This window comes from Grampus griseus (assembly GCF_964374135.1).
Source record: "Grampus griseus genome assembly, chromosome: 4".
NCBI classification, from domain to species: domain Eukaryota; kingdom Metazoa; phylum Chordata; class Mammalia; order Artiodactyla; family Delphinidae; genus Grampus; species Grampus griseus.
In genome coordinates, this window is record NC_138997.1 from 60,667,191 (window position 1) to 60,681,043 (window position 13,853).

General features: G+C 39.7%; 1 protein-coding gene across 10 annotated transcripts in view; it reads left to right on the plus strand.

Annotated features, from left to right (window-relative positions):
• Positions 1 to 977: 977 nt before the first annotated feature.
• EPHA5 (EPH receptor A5) overlaps positions 978 to 13,853 on the plus strand; it is a gene marked incomplete at both ends in the record, with an annotated part of 324,390 nt that continues 311,514 nt past the window's right edge. For 9 of the 10 annotated variants that reach the window (XM_082652895.1, XM_082652898.1, XM_082652897.1 and 6 more), the window contains one exon: positions 978 to 1,158. In XM_082652895.1, coding sequence (XP_082509021.1) covers positions 978 to 1,158 — 181 coding nt within the window. Of the gene's footprint in view, positions 1,330 to 13,853 lie in introns of all 10 variants that reach the window. The other variant, XM_082652900.1, reaches the window with a different exon arrangement.

Sequence of the window (13,853 nt, forward strand, 5' to 3'; positions counted from 1 at the left end):
ATTATCCTCGGAGAAAGACGCGCCTTTCTCGGAGAACGCTAGGCAACACTCGCCACGGCAGCCTCCTGGTTACTTCCCTCCGTGGGTGTGTGACTTCGTCTAAGCAACTCACACTTACAGTAGATTCTCACTGGCGAGGCTGCGAGCAGCAGAGGGCGGGGGGAGCCGGGAAGAGGAGGAGGGAGGAGGGTGGGAGGCGCAGAGCGGGCAGTCAGAGGAGACCGCGGAGCTTCAGACTCAGCAGGAGCGCGCCGTGGCGGTGCAGTTCCGAGCTCGCCTGCCCAGCGGCGCACACACCACCTCCTCCCCGAGCACCGGGAACCGCCGCAGCTCCGGGCCGCCGCCGCCGCCGCAGGGCTCCGCGCTCTTGCCCGCTAGCCGCCGCCAGTCCTTCCCTCGTCAGGGCTCAGCCCGCAGCTATTTCCTTCTGCCGGCCTCTTTGAACTCTGGGTCTTTTCCTCCGCTCGCCTCTCTCGTATTTTCCCCACCCTATATTTTCTCAACTCCTCTTCCTTTCTCCTTAGCCACCCTGCTTTTTTCTCCTCTTTTTATTGAGGATTTCTTCTTAAGATGCCTTGTCTTCCTTACCTTCGTCCATTTCAGCCCTGAAGACTGAAAAGGAGCCTTTATCTCTCCCCCAGTGGCATTTAAAAGACTCCCATCCTTAAAAGTCTAAAGAGGTAAAGAACAGGACGCGGGACCTTCTCGACACCCGAGAGTCCGGTCCCGAACTGCACTATCAACCGTAACTAGTATTTCATTTAACCCCAGTGTAGAGGAGGGAGTAGGGAGCCGGGAGCAAACTTCAGCCGTCTCAGAGGATCCCTGGTTCCCGCATTTGGACGAGCCGCGAGCCAGAAGGCAAAGGAGCCCACGGGGAACGAGGAGCAAGCGCGAGCCTCTCTCGCCCCCTCCGCGAGGCGGGAGCCGTGAACTGAGCGGCGCGGGACAGCGGCGGCGGAGGCGGCGAAGAGAAGATGCGGAGCTCGGGGCCCCGGGTTGCGGGACGCCGGCGGCCCCCGGGCGGCGGCGACGACCTCCCCAGCACCCCCGCGTCTCTGGCCGGCTGCTACTCCGCACCTCGCAGGGCCCCCCTCTGGACTTGCCTTCTCCTGTGCGCCGCGCTCCGGACCCTCCTGGCCAGCCCCAGCAACGAAGGTAGAGCGGTGGGGGTGGGGACCGCGGCAACCAGGGGCGGAGGGGCGAGGCGGGGCCTGGAGGCGCGGGCCCGGGCGCGCCGGACGCGGCTGCCGCGGGTGAAATTGCACCCCTCCTCTCGAACCAACATTTGTCGTCCGCTTTCGCTAGCCTTTTCGCTCGCATCCCGCCGTCTCTGCTTGCATTGTTTGACATTAGCTGCGGAGTGCTGGGCGCGGAACCTGCCTGTGGACACAGGCTGCTTGGGGGGGTTGGGAAGTTGGAAGCCAGGAGGAAAGAGGGCTCCGAGACCCGCGCCCGGAGGCTGGGTGCGGCTGGGTCTCACTTGAAGCGCGTGGGGAAGTGACATTTCGAGCTTGAAAGAGTGGGAACTGTTTGAAGAGCAGTGGCAGGGATCTCGGGAGCGGTGGGGCTTTTCGAAACCGTTGTTTGAGGCCGGGGATGGGAAACTGGAGGCAGTGGGGGTAGCTGGATGCTTTTATTTGGGGGAGAGGGGAGTGCTTTCTGGGAGCTGTTATTTAGGGCATCACCCGCTGCTATTCTGGGGTGGGTGGTAAGAGCTTTTATTTCTCGAGGGAGGGAGATGGCGAAGGAAGGAAGGTGCTCCACACTGTGCTGGTGTCGCTCACTTTGGGGGTCTCATAATCATACTGAGGAGAAATTGGAAGAAGGCGGGAAGGTGGGACGCCGCGGGAGGCGGAGGGTTCGTGGCGGGAGGGGAGTGTCGCCTCCGGGCAGGCGCTACTGGCATCCACCGGGTCAGGTCTTCCCATGTTTCCGTGAAAGAATAGCCCCGCTCCGGAATCTCGAGTCCCCACTCTCCTGCCCACCCCCAATCCTGCGCTCCGGACCCAGAAGACTGTCCCCGCCTTGCACTGGGAGAGTAGGGTCGGCGCGGGAGCAGCACCTGCGCGGCGTTCGCGGCTCTCCGAGCTCTGCTCAGCCCCTCAGCCCGCCGCCCTCGGCCTCCGGGTCCGCTCTGCCGCGCTGGCTCCTCTTACACGCCGGGACCGAGCTTAAGGGCACAGCCCAATGCGTGGTGGCGGGGGGGCGGCGGGCAGCATCTCATATCGGTCAGCTCCATCACGAACACATCGAAAACCCTACCCTCTTGACTGCGAGGTTGGGGTTTCGATTCGGGGCTCCGGATGCCTCGAGTGAGGCACAGAACCTTAAATTTTTCCTTCCACTCGTGGGGCAGGGGATGCCGGACCGGAAAGATGAAGCAGCAACGGCGGAGTCTTGTGTGTCCTCGTGACTTGCACGGGTTGTGTCTTGGCTGTAGGAGAAGCCGCTGTGCTGGTTTGGGAGTGCTGCCAGCTCCCTAGGAACCGTGTGAAAAGCAGGGCAGATCGAGACTCCTCACCCCACCCCATGAATTTCTCTCTTTAACCCCTACGTTTTTAAAAAAAAATCTGATTTAAGGATTACATGTAGATAGATCTATCCACCTATCTATTTACCTACCTAAAGTCTCCCATGCTTAACACAAGCAGTCTGCATTTTTTACCTTCCCGACAAAGTTGAGAAAGTATTTTCTGAAGTCGTAGTCCTTTTATTGACATCTCATGTTAGATTCATTATGTTAGAAGTCCGGAGGATTATGACAGGGTTAGGAGTCCTTTCATTAACTGTCTTATTCCACCAAAAGGGGCATCCTGGTTTGGGTTTAAAGAGTAATAGTAGTAGTAATATAATTTATCCTTTTGTGTGTTCCTTTATGTTTCAGTTTTTTTTTTTTTTTCCAGGTGTGATGGGGGAAGGGGCTTATGTAGAGGTGAAAGGGAGTAGTAGCTCTTGGTTAGAGAATGGAAGAAATGAAGTCTCAGGGAAGGTGGCGCTAAATGGAAACAAGGGTCGAGACTGTGCGGGGAGAAAGAGGCAAAAGGAGGTGGAGGGAAGCAAGCAAATAGCATCGGTCTCATATTGTAAGCGGAGCTGGAGTCTTGTGGAAGGTAGACTGGCTGATATTACAGACTTAACACCCACAGATTGTGTTGTCCTTACCCCAGCTAGTGGTACACACAGCAAAACTTGGTTTTCAGTGAGATGGGGATTGCCGAGGTCTAACCTGCAATGAGCGGTACTTTGCCAGCCAGTGTTCTGAAGACGCTAAAAGTAAAAGCGTGTCTGTTGTTTGGGGTACATTTTGTAACTTCATTATTTTACATAACTAGAAATAAAATTTATACACACACACACACTTCCTCTCATTCATCCTGTCTCTGCCCAACAGTTTCCATCTTTCCATTAGTGTCATCCCAGACCTTTAATATTTATGTTCTCTTCTTTTTGTTTCTCCATGATACTGCTCTTCTAAATCAAAGAACAAGAATATAAGGTATTTATAACAGAAGTCAGTTTGTTTATTTATTTAAAGATTCAGATTGGAGATTTTAAGTTTGTTTTTGATTGTTTTTGGAGGAACTTTGGAAGATCAGGGGCAGAAAGATTTTATGTATGCACTGACTCCATTAATAACTTGCTCTCCTATACTTTGCTTTCTGCAAGCTATAGATGCTTAGTAATTTCTCAGACTATAGTGTGTATATACATTATATATGTGTATGATATGAATGCTCCCATTATGTGAGAAAAAAATTTTCAAGGCAGATAGAAATAAATGTGAGTTTACATTTATAATTGGTATTCCAGTCATGTTTAAAATTTAAGTTTGGTAGACATAAATAAGCAGAATTGAACAGAAAAAGTCAAATATGTGTCTAGAATCTTGGACTGATATGAAATGAATTTTAGAATACATTGGATAATAGACGAGGAAAATTTACTCTTTAGCCTGAATTCTAGGATAATGTAAATATATCTTTAGTTGTCTTATTACACACATTAGGCATAAATAACATGTGGAAGAAACCTTTGAACTACAGTGTAATATACAAGACTTTTATTGTAAAATAATTCCAAGGCATATATAAAGCAAAAAAATTGTCTAAGACTGATCAGGCAGGACAAATGTTAGCAAGTGTATCAACAAGTGAAAATTTTAATAGATTTAATAAGTAAAGGGAGCATGTCCACTGTTATGAATATTGGAGGTGGCCCTGAACTTATTCAGTAACTGCCACTTTTTGCTGTCTGGAGATATATTTGTAAACAAGCATTATTTGACAAGTGCTTTTCGCAGTAGGGATTCTTGGCCAATTACTGCTGAACAGCTATGCATTGAAAATGATGCACCCGCAGTGAATCAAGCTAAATTCATTGAGCTACAGTCAGTAATGTCCCAGTAAAGTGCTTCTGACAGTTGTCAGCAGTTTGTATTTGAAAAGTCCAGTTTCTTGTCTCTGAATGTTTTGTATGTTGGAGAAAGTGGAATAGAGGGACTCTGAGGGAGAAAAAAAACACCACATGAGGGGAAAAACTGGGGGGCTAAACTGTTTGAAAAACAATTATAAAATTGTAAATGTTTTCAGTGGAAAGAAAGAAAAGGAAGAAAGTTTGTTTTAGGGTTTTTCTTGGTTTATAATAGGACCAGGCCCATAAAAACGATTGGACGACAGACATAATAGATTTGTAAAACCAAATGGCTTTGTTGTGTGGCCTTGTCATCTGGTTGTAATTCATTTCCTTTTAGATAAAGAGGCAGGACCCCATGGAAAAAGGACAGTAAAATTATTCCCTCACCAGGACACTACTGAAGAAAAAAAGAGAGCCATTACCCCTATTTGAATCATAGATTGTTGGAACTAGGAAGCCACCATGAGTTTAGGCTTTTTGCTTTATAAACCATGAATGGGGAGCAGAGGGTTGGGTCTTAAAATTGTAAGCCTTTTTTTTGAGGTAGACAAAGATCTTCTTGGGTGTCAGGGTGACATGTAAGAGGATTTCATTTCCTCATTTAGGGCAGGGAAGAGATTGAACAATTTCTGCATTTCTAATGGATATTTCTCCTTTGATTGAAAATATTCTTATTATAATATTGTCACTTGTAAATATTATTAATTCTTTATGTAAGTTCACATAGGATATAATTGGTATGGGAAAAGATTCATTTTTTATGCTTAGAAATGTATTACTTGCCATTATTTGTATTATTAATACTCTGCTTTACAAAATGTGACCATTGAGAGTGTTTCCACATGAAATATAAAAATGAGATGATATAGCTATTTACAGACAAAACAGCCCTAGACTATTTAATTAAATATTAGACTTTATTCAGTGTTGCTACTGCTGAGAAAATGAGTATGCTTTAGTTATTTTCACTACATTTTTGTTTATTGACTTGACCACTTGAATCTCCTTTGTTTGGTGTGCTTTTTTATGTATTTGCTTGAGTGACCAATTTATTTCTCTTTCATTTGGAAGAAACCTTTTTACCTTTGACTGTAAAAATAGTCAAAGGTAATGTGCATGATTATGTTAACTAGCTATAGTTATTTTTCCTTTTATGAGTCAAACAACTTTTTTAAAAAAGAAAATTATGTTGTTAATATCTTGAAGAAATAGCTACTGTAAAAGTAATGAGAATTCTTTATACTTTATTTTTTCAATTTAAATTAGCAGATATATTTCATTTTACTAATGAATAACATGAACTTAAGTCAGCAGAGCTATCTGATTATTCAAAGATGATTATGGCATTTTTAACAATCTTAAAATACTTTTACAATAGTTTTCATAAAACATCAAAATTAACTGAAGTTTGAATATTCAGCCTTGCTTATGAATCACTAAAATTGATTGCAGTATTTGTCCTTTTGTTTTCTTTCCAGAAACAGTGACTTTTAACTATGAAATCAATATGAGAGCTAAAAATGTAAATTGTTACGTTAGAGACTCAGTGATTCTTTATGCTCTAATATCTCTGGTGAGTATGTATTTATCTATAGAGCAGAATAGTTCCTGCTGGCATGCTCTACTGGGTAAATACATATTTAGTTATTTTATCAAAATGTATATAATCAGTTTGTTAGATAGTGATTTCTTCAAAGGAGTTATCCTAGTCTATTGTATACATAAACACACCTAATGGTATTTTTAATTGACATTAAAAATGTATCATATGTTCTATCCCAGACTAAATGATACACTTACGTTTCTATGAATGTATACAAAAGTCACTAAAAAATAAAATAAGTGCTAAAGGCTTTGTAAACACAGATTTAAACAGTTTATGTTTTTTACAAAAAGTTTAATAATACATAACTTTGAAATAATAAACAAAATAGGTTATTCAGTAAGATATATTTGATATAGGAAATGAATAACTGGAGATTCTCTATTCATAACATTTTCCAAATCATTATGTTATTATTATATAGCAGTTAGAAAACTGGAAGATTTGATAGTTATTCACTGTGAAAATCTTGTCTGAATTATTGGTTCCATTGAAAATGTTTAAACCAAAATGTAAATGATCCATTTTTAAGTATTTGGTTTTTAACTTCCAAAACAGCATGACTGCTTAAGGAGTCTCCCTTTATCATATATTTACTTTTCCTGTTTTAGTTTCTGCCTTTATAGACATTTGTTTTTTCAGAGTTAATGAAATAGATTTTAAAGTGTTTGAACAAGACAGAAATTTACTTTTGAACAAGAAAAAATGTTTAAGAATTTTAAATCCAAATTTTGAACAACAGCTCATTTTTTAGAATATATTTGATAACATGCAAGGTGTTGTAATAAAGAACTTTCCACCAAAATACTAGGCTCACTGATGCCGTAAATTATACTATGAAATAGCCATTTATAAATCAAATTACAAATAGGTAGTGGTACAGGTATTCTTGAGTATTAAAACTTGATTGGAATTTACATTTTTCTATTGACACTGTAGATTTCACATGTATAGGATTTATTCACTTTACTCATTCTAATCCCATAAAATAAGAGATGGCTGTAATTTAAAATTCATATTAAAATGGCAATAGAAAACACTTAATTGAATGACTTAAAACATAATTCTAATCAACAAATCTCATGAGAAATAGATTTTTAAATTACCTTTTAACTTATTTCATTACCATCTTAAAAATTTCTTAGCCTTAAAAAAAATTCTTAGCCTATATAATGTTAGTGTAAAGCAAAAAATAAATAAATGAAAAGGAAAAAAACACTGTAAGGTACATAATAATTTAAATTGTGTCTAGTGAAATGTGTGGGACTTTATGGTCTGGCTTTTTTTTTTTTTCTAAAAGTTCAAACTTGTCATCGAGTATCTCTAATGAGAATTCTAGGTGTTACAAAGTTATAAAGTAAAACTGTAATTTAGTAGTTGCACCACTTGGAGTTTTTGAAAACTCTGTGGTTTAGCATGATGACTTTTATTATTACTAGCTGCCATTTTAAGTGGGTATAATTTTTAATGTTTTTTTTTTAATCTGTAGCAATTTAAAGAAACCATAAGGAGTCATTTCTACCATTTAAAGAATGCCGCAAAATCCTCTAAAAAAAAAAGTGTGTGTTTTGTCTTTAGAATCTCATTGATAATGTATTCAGTTAAAGAAAACCTAGTAAGCTCTGTTCTTAAAGCACTGTTTTTTAGCTCTTTCTTTTTTTTCCCTGTAGGTTCTACAGCCTTTAGGTTCTGATCAGTTTATGTAGTACTTTATTAGTATCATTTAAACTATTTCTTAAACTATTGGAGAATATACAAACCTTTGTTGATCAGAAGTTGACCCTAGGTCATGCATTCTTTCCTCTGTATCTTCCGGTGATTCAGTATTCATGGCTTTAATTGCTGTGCATTTATTAAGCAGAGTGCAGGAACTTGGCCTGAGGATTGTGTTTGTGCACATGGACACGTTTTGGGTTGTGTGTTAAGGCTGTGGTGAAGCTGGGAGAAAGAGTGGTGAGGAATGTCATGATGGTATCACTATGAACTTGATATTAATAAAAGCGCTTGGGTTTTATTTTTTATGTTGTTAAAAAATCCCATACCAGCACACACACACATTCTAATTTTAATTTGTTTTACTGACTCTGAAGATTTAAATCCCAGCCTAATGGAAAAAAATAACTCTTTAGTTCATTTTATTTCATCCATTTAGTTCTTTTTTCTTTTATTTCTCTGTAAGTTGTACAGTTTTCTTGAGTCATGGCAAATATTTGTGGCGTTAGATACCTCGCAAATTAAATAATTGGGATTAAAGTGTCTGTGATGAGTCTAATTCTGTTATAGTTGCTGGACTATTGCCCAGGCTATCTTCTCCATCCATCACACACGTCTTTGTTTCTAACTAAACTGGGCTCATAACTCTGTTAAGTAAATGATCTGGTAAAATAATAATAATAATAATAATGATCAAAGAGCCAAAACTGGAAGGTTGAAATACTTTGCATATGCTTTGTGAGAAAATGTTCCTACTTGGAAACATGTTTCCGGCTCAGTATTGGACGATTTAGAGAAAATACAGTCTGTTCTTTTACTCAGAAATGGGTAGTGTCTTTTTTCTCTTATGATAATTTCACACTCTTATTTTCACCTGTCACGTCTCATTTCCCCTTTACCCCTCCTTTTCTCTCTCTTTCCCTTCTTCTTTCTTCCCCCCCTCCCCTATCAGAGACTCCATTTATGCAAAGTCAAAGCAAGATAAGAGGGTAAGAGCTCATCCATGCCTGTAAGAGCTCATCCATACATCCTGCCTCCAAGGAAGTATTGGGGCGATCAGACAATATAGTATTCTGTTAAATAAATCATGGGACCCAGTCCTTAACGGTAAAGGGTAGATCGTAGCAAACCAAGTTATATATTTTTTACTTGATTCTTAAGTCAGAAGTCCAAGAGTTTAAGGTATCTCTGTCAGTTTTGTGTTTCTTATAAGATAGCTCACTTATTTACTTTAAACTGGCTGTCCCTTCCAGTTCCAGGATTCTTGTTAATGACTTCTGTGGAAAGACAAACTCAGCAGGTAGGTCCGGCTGGCACCGGTTCAGCCCAGCAGTCCGCAGCAGGCACGCTCTCTCTGAGCCAAGTTGTAGCTTTCACGCAGAGCCCTGGACTGTGTGCTGCTAGCTGGACAGGTGATTCGACTGCCCTGTTTTGTGGAAGATGACAGTGGTCTGTCTTCTCCCTACAGTCTAGGCAGTATAGTGATGCTGTCACGAGTCTCCTAAAAGGGGTACAACCAGCCTTCTGAGAAAAGTAGAAAATACTTGGGAACTGTTGTGTCTGAAGGATTTTAACCATATCTAGTTTCAAACCATCATATTTGATTTTTCTGGAAGTTGGGAGTAGGAGTAACGACAACAACAGAACCATTTAATCTTGGAGATTTGGAGCCACTGTTTTTTGATTCAAGCCTGCAAAACGAAGCAGGGAAAGGATTTCTGGTATGGAATTACAGAAAAGTAAGAGAAAAGAAAAAAACAAATCCAAACTTCTGGCTTTGAAATTCAGAAAGAAAGTAGTCTTGTTTTGTTTTGTGTTTTTGTGGAGTTATTTTTTGTTTCTGTTTTGTTTTGTTTTCTTTCCTTTTTTTCTAATCTCCATCATTTACTACCTCTGAATTCTGTGGACACTCACTGTGTTATTTTTTTAGCCTCAGTTCATGTATCTGTAGCATGGTACTACTTCACATACTTGTTGTGGAGAACAATCAAAACGAGATAATTTTCTAATTGGTGAGCATATGTAAGTTGTGGGAGTGTGGCTGGTTACAGCTCTGCAAAGTCCATGTATGTTAATGCTTCTCTTGCCAGGTAAGGACTAGGATACAAGGAAGCATCGGGAGCAGCAGTTTTGTGGATTTAAGTTTACACTATGTGAGGAATCGTCCTTAAGGAAAGGAGTACAAAAAAATTTTTAGTTTTGCAAGTGTAGCAGAAATACGGACTTAGTGAACACTTTGCTGGTGCCTTAGTGGCATGGAAGTGACCCATGTCATTGAGGGTCCTGTAGCTTAATTTTAATTAACTTTGCGATAACTGCCTCTCACTGGGTAGTGCAAAATGGGAACATGTAAAGACCATGAAGTGAGCCCTGCTATGTGTGAGTGATGTGTTCTTGAACCATCCACCTCAGATTCCACATAGTTAAAATTAAGTGTTAACACACACTCATAGCATTACTGTGAAAATAAAATAATGTGCAGAGTATGTATGTTGCTTAGTAAAATTCCTAGAGCAAAACAGGTAACCAACAAATGTTAGTCCCTGGGGTTTCCCCACACTAAATGTGGGATATTTGAGATAAGCTTTCAGGATCACAGGTTATTGTCTTCCTTGCATTGGATGATCAAAGGGAATCTGGGACAGGAAAATAATCTAACAAAAAGAATTGCATATGCAAATTTTCCATAGAGCAATCAAAGATAAAAATCAACCGCATGATGTTGTCCTATTTTCTTGCTGGTTTCCTAATTATTTAATATTGAATACTGGGATTTGATTAGGAAATAAAGGGAAAATCATCAGTACAAGGATCATGGGTTGTAAATGTTGCCTTTTATCTCATTATGCCCCAAGGAAGGGTCAGAAGTTTCTTATTAGCCACAAAACATACCAAGAGATATTTCAAATGTTTTGGATATTTAGTACTGGCATAGTAAGTCTTATATATATGTATTTAATATAATATATAATATATATATTTAAATGACCTTTATGGTGCTATGAAAGTGGATAATTGGGAGAATTAAATCCTTAGAAGTTTCCTGAAACATATATCTGACACTACAGTTGGACACCTCTGTTTTGGTTTAAAGTATACGATTTTCTCATCTGCTCAGTTATATTCAGATTTTAAAATATTACTTGGAAATATAACTGAGCTTTTACATTTTTAGAAAGGTTTTAATACAATTCTGTGAAAGCTTATCTTTTTTATGTAGGTAACATAAACAGGTATAAGGAAGTTTAGAATGTATTGTATTTAGATCTGCTTGTGAAATGTATGTGTGTATCTACGTGCATGAGTACACCCACCTGTATACAATAATTATAGCTAACATTCATTATTGACATACCCCGTGCCAAACATTAAGTGGTTTACATGTATACTGATTCATTTTCCTCAAAACAAGCCTAGGAAATATGTATTATTATTATTATATATTATTCCTATTTTATACATGAGGAAACTGAGGAAGAGAACAGTTAAATAACTTGCCCAAGGTTACCCATCCAAAAGTGGTAGAAATCTGCATTCAAGCCTAGGCAGTCTGACTCCAGCACTGCTCTTTTCAACTCTTCTACACAAGGGGAGACTGTTGACTAAAGTCCTTCAGATGTCCACAGTCACTCTTTCCCTCACCATCCAAATAATGGCTCATTCCACAGACAGTGGGAAGTACGGTTAAAGTGCATACAAAAATTCATGTGGCGTCCTGAAGATATTTGTTCTCATGTTCACTCATACCTCTATTTTTTTTTTCCTTCTCACTAAATACTTGATCCGCTTCTTGTCATTGGGCTTTTACACACTGATTGAGCCCCATGTTGACATCTCCCCTCTTCATTGCCCACTAGCACAAGGCAAGATCTCTTCCTCCACATTATGTCTTTTTAATTTTAGGCCATGTATTTTTTAGTTTTTAAATTGTTTTCTGTTACTTTCATGTATAAGCAGCCCAGTTCTCAATCTCTAGCCCAGGCTACACGCTAGACCTAGCTGTGTATATCTGTAATCCCGTTCAGAAACTCTCTCGGCGAAGTGCTGTTTGTGGCTGATCACTACACCTTGCTCTGTTGGAAAGAGAGGGCAGTTTTGAGATAAAGTTTTGCCTTAAACTCATGACATTATAAGTTTTAAGCAACACTACTTTTTGTAACAAGTGAAGGTACTGAAACGTTCAGTGGGTTGAGTAGAAAATGTGTTCACCTTTAGTCTCCTATCCAAGGCAACTTCTTGGGTGCTTTCTTTTCTCTTTATATACATGGCAATATTAAATATTTTATAATCACTTTTATGTAGCTTATGTTATTAAAATGCTCTGTAGTTTACAAAATGTGCTAACCTACCTTATTCCACGAGAATCTCATAAAAACCTGTAGGGTAGATTAGACAAATCATTGCTATAAACAAAGGAACTGAAACAAGAAAATTTGGTCTAGTAAAAAATCAGAACTGGTTTCAAAGCCAAAGTCTCATGATTGCAGAATCAGCGTTCCACTTTAGGAGGCGGTGAGGCAGAGTGGTAAGAGCACAGGCTCTGGGGTCTGGCTGAACCACTTAGAGTTGTGTGAACTTGAAAACGCTGAAAGCTAGAAAACCTCCTTGTGTCTATGCATTCTTTTCTGTAAAATGGGAATATTCATACAGTTCGGGGTTGTAAAGATTAGGTTCATATCAATAAAGTGTTTTGTAAAAGTTCTGGTACACAGGAAGCATTATATAAGTGTTAAATAGTCCACGTGCTAAAAAGTAGTGTGGGTTGGCACTCTGACATTTAGCAGGGTCTAAATTTTCGACATTAGTTAGTGAGTACTGTCTAATATTTACTGTATATGGAAATATCACAAGAAAAGCACTTGACTTCAGTTCAGTTGCTCAAGCAGCCCTTGTTTACTCCCTGGGTAAACCCTTCAATGGCTCTCCAGTACCCTCAGGATAAAATCTAAATTCCTTGGGCCAGAGTACAAAGCACTCAGTGATTTGCTCCTGGCCCACCTCTCCTGCTGCTTCCCTCCATGTCTGCACTCCGTGCTTCTGTGGGGGAGCCCTTCTCTCAGCACAGTTGGATTCTGGGTGCTCAATAGGAAACCCTCAGCTCCTTCCTGCACCTAGGTTACGTTGATCTTATGCCTAAGTTATACAGGGTAAGAGCCCTCCCCAATTTCCCCAGTATTCTGTGCCCATTCTTTTTCCGTGTGTAGCATATCACCCTGGGCTGGAATCAAGTTTTCCCTTGTTTATACATTTTTGATAATTTGATAAGAATAGAAATCGCCGTAAAAAATAAAGGTTAACCAGAGAAAAAGCTCTCTTCTGAACTGAGACATCCCTACTAAGAGTTATTTGGTATGATTTGCCAACTAAAGCAAGTTGATTCCAAGAAAACTGGCAGGTTTTCTGTTTTTGCATTTACCAAATGCATCAGTATGAAAAAAGCTTTGCCTGTCTGTAACCCCAATACCTGATATTCCGTATGTATCAGTGAAGTATGTTATGCCCTGTAAATTTACTTTTAAGGAATAAATTATATTAAGTAACTTGTTTTGTTTCTGCTTTTAAACACACCCAGTCTCACCACATTACTGTTTTTTCCTGGTAGAGCCTATGTAGCTTTTGTCCTAAATTCATAACTAATAGAGTTCAGAATCTCTGGTATTATAGAGTCTTTTCTAAACGGAGATTTTGCCAACTAAAAGAGTGTATGATTTGCCCACCAAAACAAATTAATACCAAGAAATTTGGCAGTAAAATACTTTATTTTATATTTAACAAAAGTATCAATGAGAGGAAAGTTCTACTGAAGTTTGCCAAACCACTAAGAAATAAATAGGATATATCCTGCGGTCACTATCTTTTTGTGATTTAATCAACTACTGTTTTCCCCCTCTTTCATATGATAAGTTCTCAGAATTCATGACTTGAGCCACAATCAGCCAACATAAAATATTTTTTTCTGTTTTAAGCATGACTTAAATTTATCTCTAGAAAAACAATTAATATAAAACATCTGTTTCTTAATGGTTTAAATTTCTGGGGAGGGGATGGATTTACTCTTTCATTTGTTCTAGATTTCCTGGATAATTTAGACTGTCACTTACTTTATGAAGCACTTTAGATT